Source organism: Notechis scutatus, chromosome 13 (genome assembly GCF_049901735.1).
Source record: "Notechis scutatus isolate UNSWTSFEM ecotype Mainland chromosome 13, rNotScu1.2, whole genome shotgun sequence".
Classification (NCBI taxonomy): domain Eukaryota; kingdom Metazoa; phylum Chordata; class Lepidosauria; order Squamata; family Elapidae; genus Notechis; species Notechis scutatus.
Window position 1 is genome coordinate 8,325,535 of NC_142021.1, and position 22,596 is coordinate 8,348,130.

Sequence of the window (22,596 nt, forward strand, 5' to 3'; positions counted from 1 at the left end):
GTTACAAAGCTGAAGAGCCAGCGCTGTCCGAAGACGACTCCGTGGTCATGTGGCCGGCATGACCAAACGCTGAAGGCGCATGGAGCATTCTTACCTTCCCACCAAAGTGGTCCCTATTTTTCTACTTGCATTTTTACATGCTTTCCAACTGCTAGGTTGGCAGAAGCTGGGACAAGGAACGGGAGCTCACTCCGTTACGCGGCGCTGGGATTCGAACCGCCGACCTTTCTAATCGATAAGCTCAGCGCCTTAACCACTGAGCCACCATGTCCCTTGTAAGGGATAGACTGTAGGTATTAATGTCGTTTCCCAAAATGTCTGTATGAATGGCCAAATTTAATCCAATGATTAAACTTGGCCAAGATTTTGTAGATGTATAAGATATAAGTCTACTACTTTGGGTTATGAATATAGAAGACTATATATAGCAAGAAGACTAGATAGACAGATAGACAGACAGAATTATAGAGGACTATATAAAGAGTTGGGTATGGGGAATTTCATATGTCTAGTCTAATGAAAAGAAGGACTGGGCGTGACATGAAAGCAGTCTTCCAATATCTGAGGGGCTGCCACAGACAAGAGGGAGTCAAGCTATTCTCCAAAGCACACGAGGGCAGGACAAGAAGCAACGGATGGAAAGTAACCAAGGAGAGAAGCAAGCTAGAACTACGGAGAAATTTCCTGATAGTTAGAACAATTAATCAGTGGAACAACTTGTCTCCAGAAATTGTGGGTGCTCCAACACTGGAAAAATTTTAAGAAGAGATTGGACAACCATTTGTCTGGAGTGGTATAGAGTTTCCTGCTTGAGCAGGATGTCAGACTAGATGACCTCCAAGGTTTCTTCCAAGTCTTATTTTGTTAATCAAGAAGATTAGATTGATGGATGGGTGGGTGGGTAGGTAGATAGACAGACAGACAGACGGACAGACAGACAGGATAGACAGATGATAGATAGATGATAGATAGATAGATAGATAGATAGATAGATAGATAGACAGATAGACAGACAGATAGATAGATGATAGATAGATGATAGATAGATAGATAGATAGATAGATAGATAGATAGATAGATAGATAGATAGATAGATAGATAGATGATAGATGATAGATGATAGATGATAGATAGATAGATAGATAGATAGATAGATAGAGATGGATGAAAGAGTTTGCCAATGGTGGCTAAGATGTTTTATCTGGTGAAGTCTCGACGTCGTTTATTCTGGCTTTGAAAGAACACAAACACAATTAGCCAGCCCTGGTCCTTAGGAGAGATCACAGCCGACTTTCCCCTTAGCAAATAGCATTGTCGTTACGTGCCTGCGATTTTATTTTTAATACTTCAAACTGCCTGAAGAGCCAATGTTCTGCTGAAGAAATCTGATGCAGTACAAGAAAGCAAGATTTTTTTTTTTAAAAAGGAAAGAGGTAGAACCTTCAACCCAGAAATGTTAAAATGTTAAAAAAAAAAAAAAGTCCAACAACACACACACACAAAAATCCAAAACGAAAGCAAACAAAAAAACATACCAGGATCCATCCATGAAATAACTCCCCGGCTCTTTCTCACAGCCAACAGACACAACCGTTGTGAAGGGGGAGGAGGGCAAAGGGTTCAACTTCCACCTCATCTGTTCTTCTGGACACCCTGGAGACACCCTACCAACAGCAAACTACAATTTCTAGTAAATATATCCTAGGGACACAATTAGGTGGTTTCTTTTTTTTTCTTCAGCTGGGGACATGATAAATTGGGCATGCATAATTCAAAGGCGAAATATAAACCGTGGCGTGACAAGGCTCCAAGAGCTTCCCAACAGGAGAATATAAACGATAACGTGGCTGGCAGCAGCTAAACTGATGGGACAGCACAACGAAGACAGCAATTTTTTGCAGATTGGACTACTTCCTTTTTTGCCAATCTAAAGCGTGCCAAACGTTTCCCGCCTCGCTTGCTTTTTTTCTGCACTCTAGAATTTGTAAGCGATGTTTTTGAAAGCCTTGGCAATTTTTTTTTTGGGGGTAAAAGGACAGGGGTTTGGTGTGTGTCTGTGTGTTTGTGCAGGTAGGTGTGGATATCTGTGTGTGAGAGAGACAAATGAATATATAAGATGACTGATATCAAGATTAGTTAAATCAGAGGTCTCCAAACTGGACAGCTTAAAGACTTGTGGACTTCAATTCCCAGAATTCCTCCTCCAGTCATGTTAGCTCAGAAATTCTGGGAGTTGAAGTCTACATGAGTTAAAACTTGCCCAGTTTGAAGACCCTTGAGTTAGATAGACAGACTATGGCCATTAAGGGTGAAAAACGGTCCTTTTTCAGTGGCGTTGTAACTTCGAACGGTCGCTAAACAAATTGTTGTTAAATTGAGGACTTCCTGAACCTACAGGACTGACAAGATGCTTTCTTTCAGGCATTTTTAAAGACCACGAGTACTAAAACAGCATCCCCCCCCCCCAAGATCCTCACACAAAACCCTCTCGGCCATCTAAAAAAGGACTTTTGTCAATACTCCAAGAGTTCTCTGCACTGTGATTAAAAACACATTCGATAGAAACCATCCATGTAGGTTAAAAGAAAAAAAAAGAACATGGTTTTATTATCATTCTTAAGGGAAATAAGCTTCTGTTGGAGAAACCTCTACTCTCCTTTAAAAAAAAAAAAATTAAAGCTAATCTCGGACCGTTCATTTGTCGTTTTGGCCCTGGGTGGGACTTCTCCTCCTCGAGCCCCAACCTCAGTTTCCACCCAGAAATACTAATTTTGGTAAAATAAACAGTTCAGGCGTTCTCGGCTGTGTTAAAAGCCTGGGAGCTGAAGTGTACAGATGTTCAACAATCTGTACGGGTGTTAATTACCCAAATGTGAGCAGAAACTCCACAGATCCCTGCTAATGAAGGAGAAAGTTTTCCAGAGTGACTACCTTATGTTACACTGTCCCTGCATTGCAAACTCCCCCACCAGCCTTCTCTGCCAGCTAAATCTCCTTTCCCCAGCCTATTTTGCATTTTATGTGGTCTGCCTTTTCCCCCCCTTCTTCTTTCTGTTAGGTTTGGCTGTGTCTGTCTAATGACTGCAAGTAGGCAATATGGCGGGAGCCCTGGGTCTGACTGGCAGGGTGGCAGTTCTGGGTTAACAGAGGCTATCTATCTATATATAAAAAGCGAAATACCGCATCGTCACAAAATCTCCAGAACCGTAAAGCCTACAAACTTGCAATTTGGCACCTATGTTCCTCTTGGCTTCTAGGAACTTCGCTAAGAAAGGATTTTTCGAAATGACCATCAGAGCATGAATATTTCCTATATTATTATTATTATTATTAACACGCTCTGATGCTAAGGAGTTTTACTCCACCTGAAAAGAAATCTCTTCCAAATGCAAAACACAAGCAGAGGAGGGGAGGTTCAGTTTCAGTTTCACAGCACCAAGCAGCTTTAGCACAGAAACAGTTGACCTAAGCCACGCCCAGGCTCCTTGCTGTCCCCTTCTTGCTCACACAGCAAATACTGCTTCAGTTTCCAAACAGCTGTCAACTCTCTCACACACCGATTGGATGCTAGTCAGATGAATACTGATGGATGCTGGTAGACAGAGGCAGAATTTTTTCCCCCCTTATCTTCCTTCCCCAAAACTAAGCCTGATGACATAGTTTCATAGTGAAGCACGGGTATCGAGCTAGTTTCAAATAAGGGTAGGGTGCTTAGTTCGTCTATATTGCCCTTCCGGGATGTTCCGCAGAACAAGCGGTGTGAAGCCAAAAGTTCAGAGCTGAGTTTAGAGTGGCCTAAATCTCTTTTGTCTAGGGATGTGTCTTCTGCAACTCGGGAAGATGTGGCTGAGTGTCAAAGAGAGACTAGTCAAGCCAGAAGGAGGAGTCAAGCAGGGAATTAGCCTGGAATCGTTAAGTGGGAATAAGAGGGTAAGGTCTGATCCCACTTGAATGCTGGTCTGATCCATGTGTATAAATCGTCAGTTTATTTGAGCAATAAAGTAGCCAATTGAACTCTTCGTATGGATTTGGTTATTCGTGCCTGGACATTGAGCTGTACAGCAGGGGTCTTCAAACTTGGTACCCTAAGATGAGTGGACTTCAGCTCCCAGAATTCCCCCTGAAGCATGGATGAGGAATTCTGGGAGTTGAAGTCCGCAAGTCTTAAAGTTGCCAGGTTTGGAGAACGCTGAGCTATAGCAACCTGGATCCTTCCACGCTGGCCCGATTGAGGGGGGATTCTGGGTAACTGACTAACAGCTGTGAAGGCTTTGGGTCTTCCTGTTTCCGCTCTTTTAAAAGCCAACTCTAAAATGCTTTGTTTTGGAAAACAGGACCTTCTAAAATTGAGAGGTAGGCTTTCTGGAGCAAATCCAGAACTCTATTTCATGTATTCATCATTATGCTTATTATACTTATACCTATTATCTTGTAAGTGATTGACAAATCAAATCAAATCAATCAATTAATGTTGAGGAGATGATGGTTGGAAAAACCCACCCAGCTGTGGAATGGCAGCTTCAGGCAACCCCACATGAGGGTTGGAGGGCCAAGGTCTTCCATTCTTGTATTAATGATGGGGTTTAATGGCAACAAAAGACGTCTCAATTGAATCTTTCAAAGAGCTTCTCCCCGAGATCAAAACACAGCTGGGTTGTGGGTCGATGGACCAACCTAGGGAGGAAGGGCTTCTTCCTCCATCCCTCCCCATCCTCCGAACCTAAAGGTAAGGAAAAATAATCCAGTTCCTGGCAAGGATCAAAGGCAACCTTCTTTCATAGCAGAGGTAGGTCCTTGACTTACAACTGTTCATTGAGTGGCCGTTCGAAGTCCCCGGTTCAAAATTAGGATGCTTGGACACTGACTCACATTTGTGACCCCCCCCCCAAGTCATGTCATCAAACATTTACGAGCTTCTGACACACAGCAAAGTACAAGGGGGGGAAGCTCCATTCGCTTCACAGCCGTGTGACTCCATGTTAACAAACTGCAGGGATTCGCTTAACAGTGGTGGCAAAGCAAAGGCCGTGAAATGGGGCAAACCTCACTGGACCCCCATCTCACTTAAGGACAGAAATGTTGGGCTCAAGTGTGGTTGTAAGTCGAGGACTGCCTGTTGGGGAAACATGGTGGGAGAGGCAGAAGGAAAAGGCAACAATGGGTAAGCATACACAGAGATTGAAAGAGAAAGAGAGAGAGAGAGAGAGAGAGAGAGAGAGAGAGAGAGAGAGAGAGAGAGAGAGAGAGAGAGAGAGAGAGAAAGGAGCGAGAAAAGGAGAGAAAAGGAGAGAGGAAGAGGAGTCAGAGAGAGACAGAGAAATGGGGGAGAAAGAGAGAGAGAGGAAGAGGGAGTCACAGAGAGGGAATTGGAGAGAGACAGAGAAACAAGGCAAGAGAAAGAGGGAAAGAGAGAGAGGGAGAGAGAGAGAGAGAGACACACACACAGGGGTGGAGAGAGAGAAACAGGGAGAGAAAGGGAGAGAGAGGGAGAGAGAGAGACACACACACACAGAGGGGGAGAAAGAGAAACGGAGAGAGAGAGGGAGAGAGAGAAAAAGAGGGAGGGAGGGAGAGACAGAGAGAAAGAGAGAGAAAGAGGGAGAGAGAGAGACACACACAGAGGGGGGAGAGAGAAACGGGGAGAGAAAGAGGGAGGGAGGGGAGAGAGACAGAGAGAGAAAGTGAGAGAGAGAATGAGGGGGAGAGAGAGAAAGCGGAAGAGAAATCCTAAGGCATTTATTGGCCTTTCTTGTCTCGATCCTTAGAGATGATAAAAGATGGATCAAGATTGAAATAGCTCCAGGACAAAATGGAGCATCTGCCACAATTGTCTTCTTTTGGGAGTTGGTGAGGAGAAAATGACTTATTAAAGAATATCCTCAGGACAAAACACTTAGAAAGCATTCCCGAAGGAAGGAGGCTTTCTGCTCCAGTATTCATTCTTTTCTTTCTTTCTTTCTTTCTTTCTTTCTTTCTTTCTTTCTTTCTTTCTTTCTTTCTTTCTTTCTTTCTTTCTTTCTTTCTTTCTTTCTTTCTTTCTTTCTTTCTTCCTTCCTTCCTTCCTTCCTTCCTTCCTATTCTATTCTATTCTATTCTATTCTATTCTATTCTATTCTATTCTAAAACGGGCTGCGCAGGGACTGCTGGGAGGGGTGGGCGGGGCCAGGCATGGTTGGGATTTGCCGATTCACCAAACTGGCTATAAAATTAACAACCGGTTCGCCTGAATCGGGGCGAACCGGTAGCAGTTTTTACCCCTGGTTTTACCCCTCTCAGAGAGAGTATTAATAACCAGATGGCTGCAAAGGCATACGATCCTTCCATTTTCCTTCCTCCGTCCAGTCAGAACTGAAGAAGCTTCTTGGATGAGAAGGGAAACATCTTCCTCAAGGTAAAAACAAAGCCCAGTTTGACTTTTGAAAAAGCATCTTTGGGACAACCATGACTTGGATGATGGAGAGTCTCCAAAAACGTCTTGCCCAATTGTCTCACTGACCAAACTTTCCCTGTCCAGCAGTTGTCTAGAGCCAGGGTGACTGTTGCCCAATTTGGAAAGAACCACAGCAGAAAGGAGAAAATAGATTCTTTTCTTTATAACCTTCTAAAATAAAACAGAGCAGAAACTTTTCAACAATGCTCCCAGTGGGCAGGAAAATGCCTCTTTGGATCGGGCAAATGACTACGGGAGATCCATAGAACGTAGAATCATAGGATTTTGTCATCCTTGTTTCCTCACCATCACACACTTATTAAAAACATCCCAACGCAACATACACAATACAGGGCATCCCCCAACTCCCAAGCAAGACTTAGGATTCTCTGGATGATACCGAAATTCACGTTAAGTGTGTACAGGGGCGGGCACACCTTAATTCTTAGTTGTGAACAATGGTGGGATTTAAGTTTTTTTTAACTACCGGGTTCTGTGGGTATGGCTTGGTGGGCGTGGTTTGGCTTGGTGGGCGTGGTTTGGTTTGGTGGTCGTGGCAGGGGAAGGATACTGTGAAATCTCCATTCCCACCCCACTCCAGGTGGAAGGTTACTGCAAAAAACCCCTTCCCTCCCCACTCTACTGACCTGCTTCCCAGCTCCGTTCTTCTGGGCAGGGCAACCAAAGAAGACACAGCCGATCAGCTGGGACTCGATGGGAGGCAGAGAATAGATGGGGTTGGCAGGGCCAGCCGGAGGCAGCATTGGCTGGTTCTCCGAACTACTCAAATATTTCCCCTCCCGTTTCTCCAGAACTGGTCAGAACTGGCTGAAGACTACCTCTGGTTGTGAAACCTTTGTGCCAGCTCTCTCCCATCGTGGCAAAGTCCTCAAGAACTTAAGAGCAAATGTTCCATCCCTCCTTAGTCCATAATTTCTGAAAGAACACCCAAAAGCTCCGAATTTCTGAAGGAACACCCAATACACCTTTGGGGTATATTTCTTTTCCAAAAGCTGCCGGAGCTTGTCCGGACAACCTGTAATTCACTCTTTCAAAGACACACCTCTGCGTGGGATTTCCAAGTCTCCACTTAAAATGCATGGATTACTCTTAACCGCAGCAGTTATGGGTTCTTTGTCTGCCTCTCAAGTTAAGCAACTCGGGAGTACGGCAAGAACAATGGAGAAGATTAGCACGCCTGACTTATTTTCAAAAGCCCACCTCCCCTTGGTGAAGGTATGGATTCCATTTCAAACTTCTCCACCCCATCTTTTGACTCTGGGGGCGAAGGAAAGCAGCTTTTGCCTTTTTTCAAAAAGAAAAGAAAATAAAATAATAAAGAAAAGAAAAAAAAGAGGGAGGGTCTTAAATTTCAGTCTGACTAAAAGGATTTATGAGAATACAGCTGAGCAAAATTCAAGAGCCCCAAAGCTTGGCACTTCCCCCCACCTCCAAAATTTCCTTCTTGGCCTTCAAGAGATTTGCTGTTGTTCGACAAAAGCTCAACTAAGTTAGTCTAGCCAAGAGAAGGCTCTTCAAACTTGGCAAGTCGAAGACTTGTGGACTTCAAACTCCCAGAATTCCCGAGCTAACATGACTAACATGACAATTCGAGAGACTGAGGGAGGAATTCTGGGAGTTGAAGTCCACAAGTCTAAAAGCTGCCATGTTTGGTTGGCTGTTGTCAGAAGTCTAAAGCAGGGGTCTTCAAACATGGCAAGTTTAAGACTTGTAGACTTCAACTCCCAGAATTCCCAAGGTAACAGGACTGAGGGAGGAATGCTGGGAGTTGAAGTCCACAAGTCTTAAAGCTGTCAAGTTTGAAGACCCCTGGATGTGGCCAAGGTGGGCATTGGCCATGTTGATGTCACTCGTATTGGGGGCACCGATGGCGGCCCGAGCACTCGGCCAGTGAAAATGGGCTCCCCAGCTCCATTTTCACTGGCAAAGGGTTACAGTCTGTGGCAGCCAAAAAAAGAGCTCAAGAGCCAGTTTTCACTGGCAGAAGCACCAAGGGCCAGTCCTTTGGTGTTTCTAGGGTGGCCCCGTGGGCCAGATCTAAGTACCATGCAGGCCAGATCTGGCCCCCAGGCCTTGAGTTTGACACCCCTGCTTTTAGAGCAAAGCGCCACGATCTTTTTCTCCAACGGAACAGCTCCCTTTCCAAGCCGAAAACACCTCTCCTCCCCCTGCTCCTTTCCAACAGGAATTTGCTAACAAGACAGGTGGCTCCTCAGAGGTAGTGAACAGCTGCCAAATAAAGCTTGCAAAACCTTGGCGTATCTCAAAGGGAAATTCTGGTGTTGTTGCCTCGGCGTTTGGAATGACCATCTAAAGAAGATTTGATGGCATTGATCCTCTTTTCCCCTCCGCTACCAATTAGATCCATTTATAACTAAGACTGAATCTGAAACAGGCTGAGTCAACTAACCAGAGGAGTATCAGGCTGAGATTGTCTACTTGTTGTGGTCCGTCGGCAGCCTGCGGAGATGGCAGCAGAGTCAGACAGTGGGGAGGAACAGGGACCAGTCTGGGAGTCTGGGGAGGACTCGGACGAGGGTCCTGTGTCTGACACAAAGATGGGCCAGGGCCATCTGGGAGTTATGTGCGGACTCCAGAACCTCCAGAATCTGACAGCAGCAAGGCAGAGGAACAAGGGGAGCCTGTTCCCAGTGCGTGTGTGTGTGCAGAGCTGCCGGAAGATAAGAACAGTTAAGACAAAAGGGGCGACGCGGAAGTAAGGCTTGGGGGTGATTGGCTCTCCTATAAGACATAAAGGAGAAGCAAAGGGATAGGAATCTTTGCAGGAAGCAACTTTGATAGTACTAGTCAGTTGGAAACCTGAAGCTCTGTGTTGAATTTATGTTTTGTTTGGCCTTGTATAACTAATTGGAAATTTAGTGGTTGGCAGCATTTCAAGGAAGATAAAGGTGCGTGCTTATCAGACTTATCCTGAAGGACGAGAGGAGAGAGGGGAAAGGAAAGAAAGGAAAGGGGGGGGGAAGGAAAGGAGGCCCCACCCATTTTGGGACAGAGGTCCTCCCACTGCTTTCTTCAGCCCTGCCCATCAAAAGTGGGTGAAAATACTGTATATCGCATTCTAATGGTATCAATACACCATGCTAGTTTAACCTGTTTCTTTGAAAGGCCAAATTTACTGGATCAGCACAAGGCACATGACTTGGTTTAAGCCCAAGGGAAGAAAAAAACAAACCAAAGTTGTTAAATAACACACGTTACGCAAAGGCAGATACTAATCCTTCGCTGGGTAGCTTAAATGTTGATTGAAAGAGCTCTACAATTTACTTGATATACCCAATTCTGGGTAAATGTGAGAATTTCTGTCCTTTGACTGGGACTTCTGCTTAAGTTTTGTTTTTCCCCTCTTAACAAAAACTGTTCAGGTACACAATACAGCCCCATCTTACCAACAATACCCATTGTTACAACTTCACTTTGATAAAGCTGCAAAACCTCAACTCTCAGTACATTACATCCTTGTAAACCTCTCTTCTGTTTTGACCATGTAATATTTCAATGCACAATGGCATCTTTAAAAAAAAAACCTGATAAGAAGAGAGGTAAAATATCTCAATGAAACTTCATTACATCTTAATTTCTTGGAGACCAGCAGGCAATTTGTGACATTCTGATTTCTCTAGAACTTCAAACCCCAAACAAGGAGAAGGAGGTATGGGGCTGCCTGGAATAAATAGGTTTGCAAAACAAAATTATTGCTGAATGCAAGCCAAATCAAATGACTGGATCATTCTGATGTTTAAAAAAAAAAAAAGGCCCATCTGATAAATAGATGTTGAGCAGGAATCTGGCACAAATACACAAGATGATTTTGAATGATTAGAGCCGTTAGCACCGAGAGCCTGACCTAATAATAATAATAATAACAACAAACGACGGCATGACAAAATAGCAACCATGGTGCTTTGGAATAACTGCAAGAAATACCGCTTGCCTACAAGCGAGAACTGGTGGGACCATAAAATAGATAAATAACAGAAAATAAAGAAACTAGAGTGCTCTGGGGTTTTAGAACTCAAAAGAGACAAGTAATCTGATACACAACCACTAGAATTATTAACAGAAGAAATTTTAAAAAAATCTGGATAGTGGACAGAGCAATACCTGGAGACAGCAAAAGAGAAGAGAAAGAACTGGAGAAGATAACAAAATACAAAGAGCTGCAAATAGAAGCAGAACGATCGCGGCGATAGAAAGAAAAAAAGAAATAGCACCGATAGTAATAGGCACCTTGGGTGCGATTCCAAAACATCTGGAGCAGCCCTTGAACACCATCGGCATTGACAAAATCCCTACGAGTCAATTGCAAAAGGCAGCTTGACTTGCAACGGCTTACATCCTGCGAGGATACTTTTAACAACTTCAAACAACAACCTCGGCCTCGCATTGTAACAAACAAGGACATACATTCAATTTTAGTATAGAATAGAATAGAATAAGGAATAGAATAGAATAGAATAGAATAGAACAGAATAGAATAGAATAGAATAGAATAAGGAATAGAATAGAATAAGGAATAGAATAGAATAGAATAGAATAGAATAGGGAATATAATAGATTAGATTAGATTAGATTAGATTAGATTAGATTAGATTAGATTAGATTAGAATAGAATAGAATAGAATAGAATAGAATAGAACAGAACAGAATAGGGTAGGGTAGGGTAGGATATTCTATGGCCAAGTGTTATTCAACACACAAGGAACTTGCCTCTGGTGCATAAGGTCTCAGTGTACATACAATCAACAAACTATATACTTAAATTGCTAACCCACTCCCCATTACTGACTGCAGGAAACGTTCTGTTTGCTTGTCTGGCACTGAGCAGGCAGGCCCAATTAATCATCAATGAGGGTTTCTTGATCAAATTAAGAGAAAAACGGGTGTCAGAAAGAAGAGAACGGTTTTTCTCAAGGGCAGGGGTGTCAACCTCAAGGCCCAGGGGCTGGATCCGGCCCGCAGGGGTACTTAGATCTGGCCTACGGGGCATCCAAAGGACCGGCTCACAGTGCCTCTGCCAGGGAATACAGAACTCATGAGAGCTGCGCGTGGCCCTCCGGAGCTCCATTTTCACTGGCAGAGGGTTGCAGGAGGCTGTCGCAGCCAAAAACGGAGCTCGGGAGCCCATTTTTGCTGGTAGAGCGCTCAGGCCACCACAGGTGCTGCCCCAACACAAGAGATGCTCAGGCTGGCCATGCACACCCTGGCCACCCAAGGTCAAACACAAACCTGATGTGGCCCTCAAATGAAATCCAGTTTGACACCCCTGCTCAAGAGCATCACACGTCAGGCTCCAGAGACTGGGCCCCTCTCTCTATTTTCAATAGATCGGGAAAAATGTTCTTGAAAACAGAAACACGTCTGTAAGGAAAGGAAGAGGAAGGGAAGGAGGGAGGGAGGGAGGGAGGGAGGGAGGGAGGGAGGGAGGGAGGAGACGAAGGGAGAAGGGGAGGGAAAGAGGGGAAGAACGGAAGAATGGAAGGAAGGAGGAAGAGAGAGGGAGGAAGGGAGAAGGGGAGGGAAAGAGGGGGAAGGGAGGAAGGAAGAAGAGAGAGGGAGGAAGGAAGGAAGAAGAGAGAGGGAGGAAGGGAGAAGGGGAGGGAAAGAGGGTGCAAGGAAGGAAGGAAGGAAGGAAGGAAGGAAGGAGGAAGGAAGGAAGGAAGGAAGGAAGGAAGGAAGGAAGGAAGGAAGGAAGGAAGGAAGGAAGGAAGGAAGGAAGGAAGGAGAGTAATTTTGCTTCTACTTAGCGGAATGAGTATATTTAGACCCTAACCTTAACCCAATCTCTGCCTTTGGGAAAACTTTTAGAGGCCTCCTTAAACTCCAGAAAACATGCAAAATCATTTGTAACAGTTTCATTTGCTTGTTAAATCCTCTTTTAGTTTAACATGTTCCTTTTCAAAACAAAAACAAAACGAAAATCTTCCTTTCTGATACATTTTGCCACTAGAAGCTAAGCAAGACCGCCCAACCAAAAGGAAACAACTTGCTAAAAATATTTCCTCCTTAATGAGAGCTCAAGAGTGAGAGATGAAAAGGCAGTTGGCAGGATTCTCATTTGCACAACAAAGGGACAGAATTTGCAAAAAACACAAAGACAAAATAAAACAACACTGCCTCACCTTCCTTAAAAAACTAAGGGTGTTGTAATAAGCCAGTTTTCAGTTTTAATCCTTAAGGGAAGAATTCCAATCAGATCAATCTTGTAATGTTCAGCAAAAATCAACCCAAAGTTGGACTGCATAACTCAACAGTTCCAATTATCCAAGGCTAAAACTTGGCCAAACCTTGGCCAATAAACTAAGTAGGAAGATGCTTTACAAGTTAAGAACTGGCAAGTGTTTTCACCCAACTAACCAAAGTTCAATTAGAGTTAACCTTGGTTCATTTTTAATGGTGGTTTAACGTAGTGGGCCAGATTCCAGTCATTTGGGTTATCAACCTGAGCAAGCTTAAGATAATCTAGAGTTCAACTTCTTTTCTTTCAAATTCTGAGAGTCGAAACCCAGACATCTTAAAAGCTGAGAAATGAAGAGTTAGTTCAAGGTGATGCCCAGGAAATGGATCAATTCATTCGCCAATTTAGTCTGGGGCATGAATGCATACATGCACACAAACAAAGGTGCTTTTTGAAAAGGCAGCTGGGCTTCTTTTGTTTTTTCCTTTGAAGAGGTTTCGCTTCTCATCCAAGAATCTTCTTCGGTTCTGACTGAATCCATTCGATCAGAACTGAAGAAGCTTCTCAGATGAGAAGCGAAACCTCTTCAAGGAAGAACAAAGGAAGCCCAGTTGGCTTTTGAAAAAAACACCTTTGGGACAACCATGACCTGGATGATTGAGAATCACCCTAGACTAGCGGTCCCCAAACTTGGCCACTTTAAGAATTGTGGACTTCAACTCCCAGAATTCTCCAGCCAGCTCCAGTTGGCTGGAGAATTCTGGGAGTTGAAGTCCACAAGTCTTAAAGTGGCCAAGTTTGGAGACCTCTGCCCTAGACGTACATGCAAATGTATTTAGTCCACAAATACCTGTCAAACATAATCCAACCTTAATGTAGACTCTATGCTGCCTAACCCTCTGATGAAGCCAACACAAGTTAATGGCTGTAGATCTCATTGAAGTTTTATGAAACACATGTTTTGTTTTGTTTTTTTAAAATTGGAATTCTGAAATGCTGGTCATAGGGTACTTGAGAAGAAGGGAAAGCAAGATGTGCCATCAATTTGCAAATTGGGAGCATCCTAAGCCAGATACAATACAGGTATTCCTCGACGTACTGCAGTTCATCTAGTGACCATTTGAAATTACAATGGCGCTGAAAAAAAAGTGACCCTATTTACGACCATTTTTCACTCTTTACAACCGTTTGGGGGCATCCCCGTGGTCACACGACCAAAATTTAGATGCTTTGCAACTGGCTTGTATTTATGACGGTTGCAAGATTCGCTTAACAAACTGGTTACCATCTCAACCACGGCCATGATTCACTTAAGAACCATGACAAGAGGGGTCGCAAAATGGGGGCGAACTGAATGGATGTCTTGCTTAGCAGCGGGGAATTTTGGTCGTACGTCGAGGACTACCTGCGGAAGCCCCCAGAGGAAGAAGAGGCAAAATGAAAGTAGCAACAGGAGAGCAATTTTAGTTCGGGAAAGAAACTCTTAACCCCCCAAACTCAAACAAGCTTCCTGGCTGCCACATTGGAGAGTAACGTAACCCATAATCCCGTACCTTGTTGGCTACCAAGCCGCTCCTGATATGAGGTAGCTCCAGGTCCGCTGAATTCTACAGACAGACAAAACAAAAAGGTCCATTCACAATCACTTTTTAGCAGCATCGGGGAAGGTGGGTGGTTGGTGGTGGTGTACAAAGTCTCTGAAAAGGGAAAACTGGGTATGACTCTCTTAACGATGACAGAAGCTCTGATCCCAGTTGTGGTCATAGGTCAAGGATTACTTGCAGCAACTGGTTCACAGGTGTAAACAAACCTCTGCCGCCTCCTATGATTACACGGAAGAGTTTACCGACAGGTGAAGCTTTTGAACAGAATTCATGTTAATAGAGAACAGAAGAATGGAGTTGGAAGGGACCTCGGAGGTCTTCTAGTCCAACCCCCCTTGCTCAAGCAGCAAACCCTACACCGTATTTCAGATAGTTGTCCAATTTCTTCTACTTTTGCCTTTGGGCAAGGAAGACCTTCAGAGGCACAAAGGTGTTTCTTATCTATCTATCTATCTATATATATATAAAAGCGAAATATCACTCATGCATCATCACAAAATCTCCAGGACCGTAAAGCCTACAAACTTGAAATTTGGCACGTATGTTCCTCTTGGCTTCTAGGGGCTCACTAAGAAAGGATTCTTCAAAATGACCATCAGAGCATTTAGAATACTTCCTATTATTATTATTAATTATTATTAATTATTATTATTATTATTAATTAATTATTATTAATTATTATTATTATTATTATTATTCTTATTATTATTATTATTGTTGTTGTTGTTGTTATTAACATGCTCTGATGCTAAGGAGTTCTACTCCCCCTCCCCACCTGAAAAGAAATCTCTTCCAAATGCAAAACACAAGCAGAGGAGAGGAATTTCAGTTTCAGAGCAGCAACCAGCTTTAGTACAGAACAGTTGAGCTAAGCCACGCCCAGGCTCCTTGCTGTCTCCTTGCTCACACAGCAAATACTCTTTCAGTTTGAGAACAGCCCTCAACTCTCTCACACACTGACAGGACGCTGGCTAGATTAATACTGATGGATGCTGGTAGACAGAGGCAGAATTCCCCCCCCCTTCTTTTCCTCCCCAAAAACTAAGCCCCACCACATAGTTTCATAGCGAAGCGCGGGGATCCAGCTAGATTCCAATATGCACCAATCGGCTCCCAAAGCTCCAGGGGAGATGCTCCTGCTTTTGGCTCCGCCCACGCCCATCCTCCACAGGACAGGCAGCCCAGCCGCCCAATTGCCTGCGAGGTAGGTGGACCACTTCCTCATGGAGGATTTGTGTGTGTGTGTTTCATGGAAGAGCATTGGCCTTCCAACTTAGACATAAGGTCAAGACGTAGCTCTTCCTGAGCCTGACCGCCAGGCCAATTCCTTCGTTGTGTTGCCTATGGGAACTTGGGTAGCCATTGGCCGTTGTCAAAGGGTACTTCCAATTCTGTTGAAACTATGCAGGGCTAACCCTGGGACCTGCTGGGTGATAAACATCACCTGAAAACCACCTTGATCCAATGACTGTGCCCTCTTCTGTACACAAGGTAGCCATTACGAGTTCATTCAAAGCAGGGGAGGCTAAGAAATGGACCCAATATATTCTTCTCTGGTCAAGGAACATCAGAAGGGAGCTTGGAGGTCTTCTAGTCCAACCCCCTGCTCAAGCAGGAGACCCTGTATTATCCTGGACACATGGCTGTCCACTCTCTTCTTGAAAACGTCCAGTGATGGAGCACCCAGAACTTCCGTTCCATCCTCACCGTAATTCCTCCTTGGTTCTAGGTTGCTTCTCTTCTTGATTAATTTCCATCCATGGCTTCTTGTCCTGCCTCCGGGTGCTTTGGAGAATAGCTTGACTCCCTCTTCTTTGTGGCAGCCCCTGAGATTTTGGAAGACTGCTACCTAACCCTTCTTTACACTCGACTAGACATAACAAAATCCCTGCAATCGTTCTTTACGTTTTAGCCTCTAATCTCCTAATTTTTGCTGTTCTCTCTTCGTTTAACAGGAAGGGACCTTGGAGATCTTGTAGTCCTACCCCTTGCTTAAATATATACCCCTTGCCCTATACCAGTGGTGGCTAAACTTTTTGGGCTGCTGTGCCAAAAATTGTGTGCGCGCTTGCGCTCATGTGCCAGAAGGCAATACGCACTCCCCACACCCCCTGCACATGCGCGCACAATCCCCGCCCCTGCCCCCTTACCTGCACTGCACCTCACAGCTGATTTTCGGCCCATTTGAGGCCTTTTTCGGCCTCCCAGAGGCTTGAGGAAGGCCTCTGCAGGCTTTGCAGGCCAAAAAAGTGGGCCCATTTTGTCACTTCTGGTATTTCCGGAAATACAGGAAGTGACAAAACGGGCTCATTTTTTGGCCTGCAAAGGCCTTCCATAAGCCTCCGGGAGAGGCTGAAAAAAGGCCTCCAATGGTCCGAAAATCAGCTGCAAGGCGCGTGCCTGCACAGCGAGGTAAATTTGCGTGTGGCTCCCGTGCTGGCACAAATGATGAGGCGTGCCATCTGTGGCACGCGTGCCACAGATTTGCCATCACAGCCCCTATACCTTTCCAGACAAGTGGCTGTCCACTCTCTTCTTGAAAACCTCCAGTGATGAAGGACCCACAACTTCTGGAGACAAGCCGTTCCACGGATTTTATAACCGCTCTCCTTGTCAGGGCCTTTTTTTTTTAAATCTCCTTCACACATCAACACAACTGTCTTCCCTAACCGGTTGTCCTCTAGATACGACTGCAACTGCCACCATTCCCAGCTGACAAGGCCCGAGGGGTAATTCCGGCTGCTTCCGGAGGACCCTTCCCCTTCCGTCTTGCTAACCCAGGTTGCTTTAAGCCCAAAGGCAAACAAACATTACAGGAGTTCACCCAGTAAGGGGAGCGTTGCGCGAAGGTCTTTTGTCGATTTCTCTGGTTTTGGGGCAGAGCGCTGGCCAGCCCAGACAGGGTTTCCCCCTTCCACGGGGCTATTTAGCAAACGCCGCAAAGAGGCTTAGAAACAAAACGGCCCCGGCTCTTCATCCCCGTTGTGTAAATCTGAGATAAGAGATTGTCTGCTTAATCCTAATGAGGCCTCTCCATTAAAATCTTTATTAACTCGCAGCTCAGCAAGGGCTCGACAAGCCAACCCTGTCAGCACTCTGGTCCTCCCCCCGCCCCCCTATCTCTCCCTACTTAGATCTGCTTTAACTTTTTTCTTTTTTTTTTACCAATAGCTCTAAGATGTTTCCCCTTGCTTATCAGCCATGCCAAGCCGCTTACTTTATCACTGCTATTGCAGATAAAATAAATGAGCTGGGGATGAGATGAATAATGGCATTTTCTGCAGGCAGGGTTCCCATTACATTCACAACAGACTGTAGATTTCAACTTCGCCACAAAAGAGACACGCGGGGTAGGGTGGAGGGGAGGGAGGGAGAGGGAGAGAGAAAGAGGGAGGGAGAGGGAGAGAGAGGGGAGAGAGAGGGGGAAGAAAGAGAGAGGGAGAGGGAGAGAGGAAGAGAGAGGAGGAAGAAAGAGAGAGAGAGAGAGAAAGAGACGGGGGAAAGAGAGAGGGGGAAGAAAGAGAGGAAAGAGGGAGAGAGGAAGAGAGAGGAGGGAAGAAAGAGAGAGAGAGAGAGAGAGAAAGAGACGGGGAAAGAGAGAGAGGGGGAAGAAAGAGAGAGGGAAAGAGGGAGAGAGGAAGAGAGAGAGAAAGAGAGAGAGAAGAAAGAGACGGGGAGAGAGAGAGAGGGGAAGAAAGAGAGGAAAGAGGGAGAGAGGAAGAGAGAGAAGAAAGAGAGAGAGAGAGAGAGAAAGAGACGGGGAAAAGAGAGAGGGGAAGAAAGAGAGAGGGGAGGGAGAGAGGAGAGAGAGGAGGGAAGAAAGAGACAGAGGGAGAGGGGTGGGAAGAGAGGAAAAGAGAGAGAAAGAGGGAGGGAGTGGGAGAGAGATAGAGAAGGAGAAAGAGACAGAGGGGAGAGAGAGAGAGAGAGGGGGAGAGAGAGGGGAAGAAAGAGAGGGGGAAAGAGAGAGAGAGAGGAAGAGACAGGAGAGAAGAAAGAGACAGAGGGGGAGAGAGAGGGGATGGGGAGAGGGGGAGAGAAAGACAGGCGAAGAGAGAGAGGGGGGAAGAAAGAAACAGAGGGAGAGAGAGAGAGGAAGAGAGAAAAAGGGAGAGAGAGGAAAAGAGACAGAGGGGGAGAGAGAGAAAGATGGGGAAAAGAGAGAGAAGGAGAAAGACAGAGAGAGAGAGAGAGAAAGAGCATTAGAGGGAAAGAGAGAGAGAGGGAGAAAAAGACAGAGGGAAAGAGAGAGAAAGAGGGAGGGAGTGGGAGAGAGAGAGAGAGAGAAAGAGACAAAGAGAGTGGGGGGAGGCGGGAGGCAGATTTTAACAAATAACCTCCCTTTTTGCTCAACGGGTCTTAGATTCCAGGGTGGATTTTAAGCCTACCTGAACTGAGGAGGCAATTAATTTTGAAAAACGTGGGAAGGCAGCCAAGGGTTGACTTCTCGGAAAATCCCCAGGCTGAGCATATTGTGACTTTTTACAGATTATTATTATTTTTTTCTGCGGTGTTTGGCATAGGAAGACGTGGCTTAAAGCTGTACGTCGCCTAATAAAGCTGTTGGCTTCCGCACTCTGGTCTCCTTCCTTGAAGGGACGGGGTGGGGTGGGGGTGGTGGGGGGGGGCTGGAGTTTGTCTTAAAGGGGCAACACAAACCGCGTGTCACTAAAAAAAGGGAAGGAGGATGCGGGAACCAGGGAAACTGGACGGATTCTCAAATCCCTGTTTTGGGGAAATCAACTGAAGTCGTAAATTGCATTAGTCTTCGGCTTAGGACCACCATGGAGCCCAACATTTCTGTTGCTAAGCGAAACGTGTCTTAAGTGAATTTTGCTCCATTTTGTAACCTTTCTGGCCGCAGTTGTTCAGTGAATCAGCCGTCATAAATATGAGTCGATTGCCAAGCATCTAAATTTGGATCATGTAGCCATGGGGATGCTGCAACGGTTGTTAAGTGTGAAAAATGGTCGTAAGTTCCTTTTTTTTCAGTGCTGTTGTAACTTCAGTGCTGTTGTCACTGAATGAACTGTTGTAAGTCGAGGACTACCCACGTAGGAACTTTTTTTGATGCCTACAGACTGAAATTCATCCTAGCCAGGAGGATATAGGAAGGACTCTTATCTTTGGAAGCAACTTCATAACACATAGACCATTTTTGCCCCTAAATGCTCATTGTTTTTCCAGTTTGTTTCATAAAACCCACTTCCATCACTCTTTGCCAAGTCTGTTAGCTTCCAGCTTTCTTGTGCATCTCACTTCTGGTTAATATCAACTCATAACATAATGAAGGAGGAAGAGAAATTATAATAATTAACACCGCATAGACAGGGGGCAGAGTCACAACAGGAGAAGAGCTATATTCTTAATTGTTTTGCTGCGTGCTGTAAATCACCCAGGGTTTTGGGCACTTGCAGGGAATAAATGAGTACAATTTTCAAGGCTACCCAGGCCAGGAGGAAGAGGAGGAAAGAAGAGGAGGAGGAGGAGGATGGGTTGGAGGAGGAAGTGGTGGAGGAAAGAAGAAGAGGTGGTGGAGGAGGAAAAGGAAGAGGAAGGAACAAGAGGAGGAGAGGAGAAGGAGAAGAAAAAGGTGGAGGAGAAAAGAAGAGGAGGTGGAGGAGGAGGAAGAGGAAAAGAGGAGGAGGAGGAGGAGGAGGAGGAGGAAGAGGAGGAGGAGGAAGAGGAGGAGAAAAAGGTGGAGGAGAAAAGAAGAGAAGGTGGTGGAGGAGGAAGAGGAAAAAGAGGAGGAAGGAAGAGGAGAGGAGGAAAGAAGAGAAGGTGGAAGAGGAGGAAGAGAAAAGGAGGAGGAAGAGTAGAAGGGGAGGAGGAAAGAGATGGAGGAGGAAAGAAGAGGAGGTGGTAGAGGAGGAATAGGAATGGAGGAGGAAGAGGAAAAGTAGGAGGAAGGAAGAGGAGGAGGAGAAGGAGGAAAAGAAGGAGGAGGAAAGAGGTGGAGGAGGAAGGAAGAGGAAGAGGAGGAGGAGGTATGGCAATTGGGGACAGTAGAATCCCCCGGGACAAACAATCGGAGAAGGCCCCCAAGTATCATGATCTGAAAATTAAAATTGAAAGATGGTTGGCATAAACCAGTAGCGGTAGTCCCGGTGTTATCGCCACACTGAGTGCCATACCAGAAAGTCTTGGACAGCACTTAGAAAATATGCGCAGTGACAAAAACGTTCCATCTGTCGATTGCAAAAGGCCACGTTACTTGGACCCCACATTATATACGACACCCATAAACTACGAACACGCTAGTTTCTTGGCAGGAGCGTGATGCGAACGAGGGCCAACGCCAGCTAAAGAACCGGTAGCGGCAATTTTGCATTGTTGTATATGTGATAGTAAAGGACCTGCAAAAAAAAAAGGGAAGCGGAACGACGGTGGCTAAGGAAAGCAAAGAGAGGACCAATGGTACTAGGCGCCTTCAGTGCCTTCACCTCAAAATATCTGGAGCATCATTTAAACACTATTGGCATTGACACATTCACTATCAGTCAATTGCAAAAAGCAGCCTCGCTTGGAACAGCTGACATCCTGCATTTGATACCTCTAACACCATCGAACAACCACTTCTGACTATCCCAGGTCTTTGGGAAGGGCTTGACCAAAATGCCAAATCCAGTCTGAACATCAGGCTGTGCGACAAACCATGATGATGACGACGAAATAATAATAATAATAATAATAATAATAATAATAATAATAATAATAATAATAATAATAATAATAATAATAATAATAATAATAATAATAATGCCATGTTCCTTGGAAGCCACAAGATGGCATACAAATTATCTGATTCCCTTTCTATCTTTTGCTTTCAAAAATGTGGCTGGAAGAGCAAATCTGTGTCAGTCAAAGCCAGATTTTCACACCTCTAAAGAAAAGGAGGAATGGAAGGAAGCTAACGGTGTCACCAGCCCCAGCAGGGGTCAGGCTGCTACTTCTGAATCCCACACCAAGGCTGTCTTTTTTAAACAAAAATAAATTCCCATTAAAAACATAAAAAGTAAAACACAGACAAGACCTTTCCGAGCCCTCACTTCTGTTATTTCTGTCAACAAAGTTTATTGATCCTTCTAGAAAAAGATTAGCAATTAGATGAAAGTCCCTTCTCCCTCGCTCTTCTTCTATTTGCTGATGTATTTTACAGCTCTTCCTTCTGGTGGCTGGCTGGTTTATACCTTTGAAGCAGGGGTGTCAAATCCTAACTACTATATTGTAATAGCCTAGAACTTTATTATTATTATTATTATTATTATATTTCTTGGAGAAGCCAAACACAACTGCGCCTAACACGGGACAATATTTACATCTTACAACGCCTCCAATCTTGATGCAAACATTGAAAACTTTGAATAGTCTTTTTTCCCAGTATAGTCTGGAGGAGGCAGGGAATGTAATCCAGCACATGGAACTCGGGGTGTGTGTATGTGTGTGTGTGTGCAGGCACATCAGACAAATGTTATGTGGTCTCTATGCAATGTATTTCTTCCCCACGAGTCTCCACAGATTAGAAGTGGAATAAAAATGCCAGTTTGGTCTTAGAGGCTAAGGCGCCAGAGGCTAGAAAGTGGGAGATGTTGAGTTCTGGTCCCGTCTTAGACGTGAAAGCTGGCTTGGTGACTTTGGATGAAAGGCAACTGGGAGTTCTAGTTCCATCCTAGGCCTGAAAAAGCCAGCCAGGTGACTTTAGGCCAATTGCCAGGCGCCTGGGAATTCTAGTCCCGCCCTACACATTAAAGCCAGCTGGGTGACTTTGGGCTAGCTTGCTTTCTCTCTCAGCCCAATGCACCTTAACAGGGTTGTTGTTATGGGGAAAATAGGAAGAGGAAGGTGTGCTGGATATGTTCTCCACCTTGCGTTGTTTGTAAAAATAAAGAGGGGAACGAATGAACGAACGAACAAATGAATGAATGAATATTAGAAGAAGCCTTGGACCTATAGAAATATTTGATAATATATTTGAAGAAGTTGGACCTATGAGGGATAATAAAAGATGGCTGAGTTTTCTTACAAATATATATATATATTAAAATTTGCCGCAGCTAGAGTTCGTAAAATGAAATAAGGACAGGAAAGCTGAGATGGTAGGTAATATAAGCTTTTAATGTTTTATAGCCCTGGTGCTATGCCTCTCACTCAAAATTAAGAGGTTGGTCGCTCGGCCATGTCGGGAGAATTTTGAGAAAATAAAAGCAGATCATAATCCCACCAAGGCACCAACCAACTCTTTGGTAAACAGAGGGGGGGGAGGGAGGGGGAGAAAGAAAGAGAGAGAGAGAGGGAAAGAGGGAGAGAGAGAGAGAAAGGAGGGAGAGAGAAAGAAAGCGAGGGAG

The 22,596-nt window shown here is 44.8% G+C and overlaps 1 protein-coding gene across 20 annotated transcripts in view; it reads right to left on the reverse strand.

Annotated features, from left to right (window-relative positions):
• FBRSL1 (fibrosin like 1) overlaps positions 1 to 22,596 on the reverse strand; it is a 520,677-nt gene that overhangs the window by 98,853 nt on the left and 399,228 nt on the right. For 17 of the 20 annotated variants that reach the window (XM_087942881.1, XM_087942869.1, XM_087942865.1 and 14 more), the window contains one exon: positions 14,201 to 14,254. The exons of the other annotated variants lie outside the window; for them this stretch is intronic. In XM_087942881.1, the coding sequence (XP_087799007.1) occupies positions 14,201 to 14,254 (54 nt within the window). The remainder of the gene's footprint in view (positions 1 to 14,200; positions 14,255 to 22,596) is intronic. 20 annotated transcript variants of the gene reach the window in all.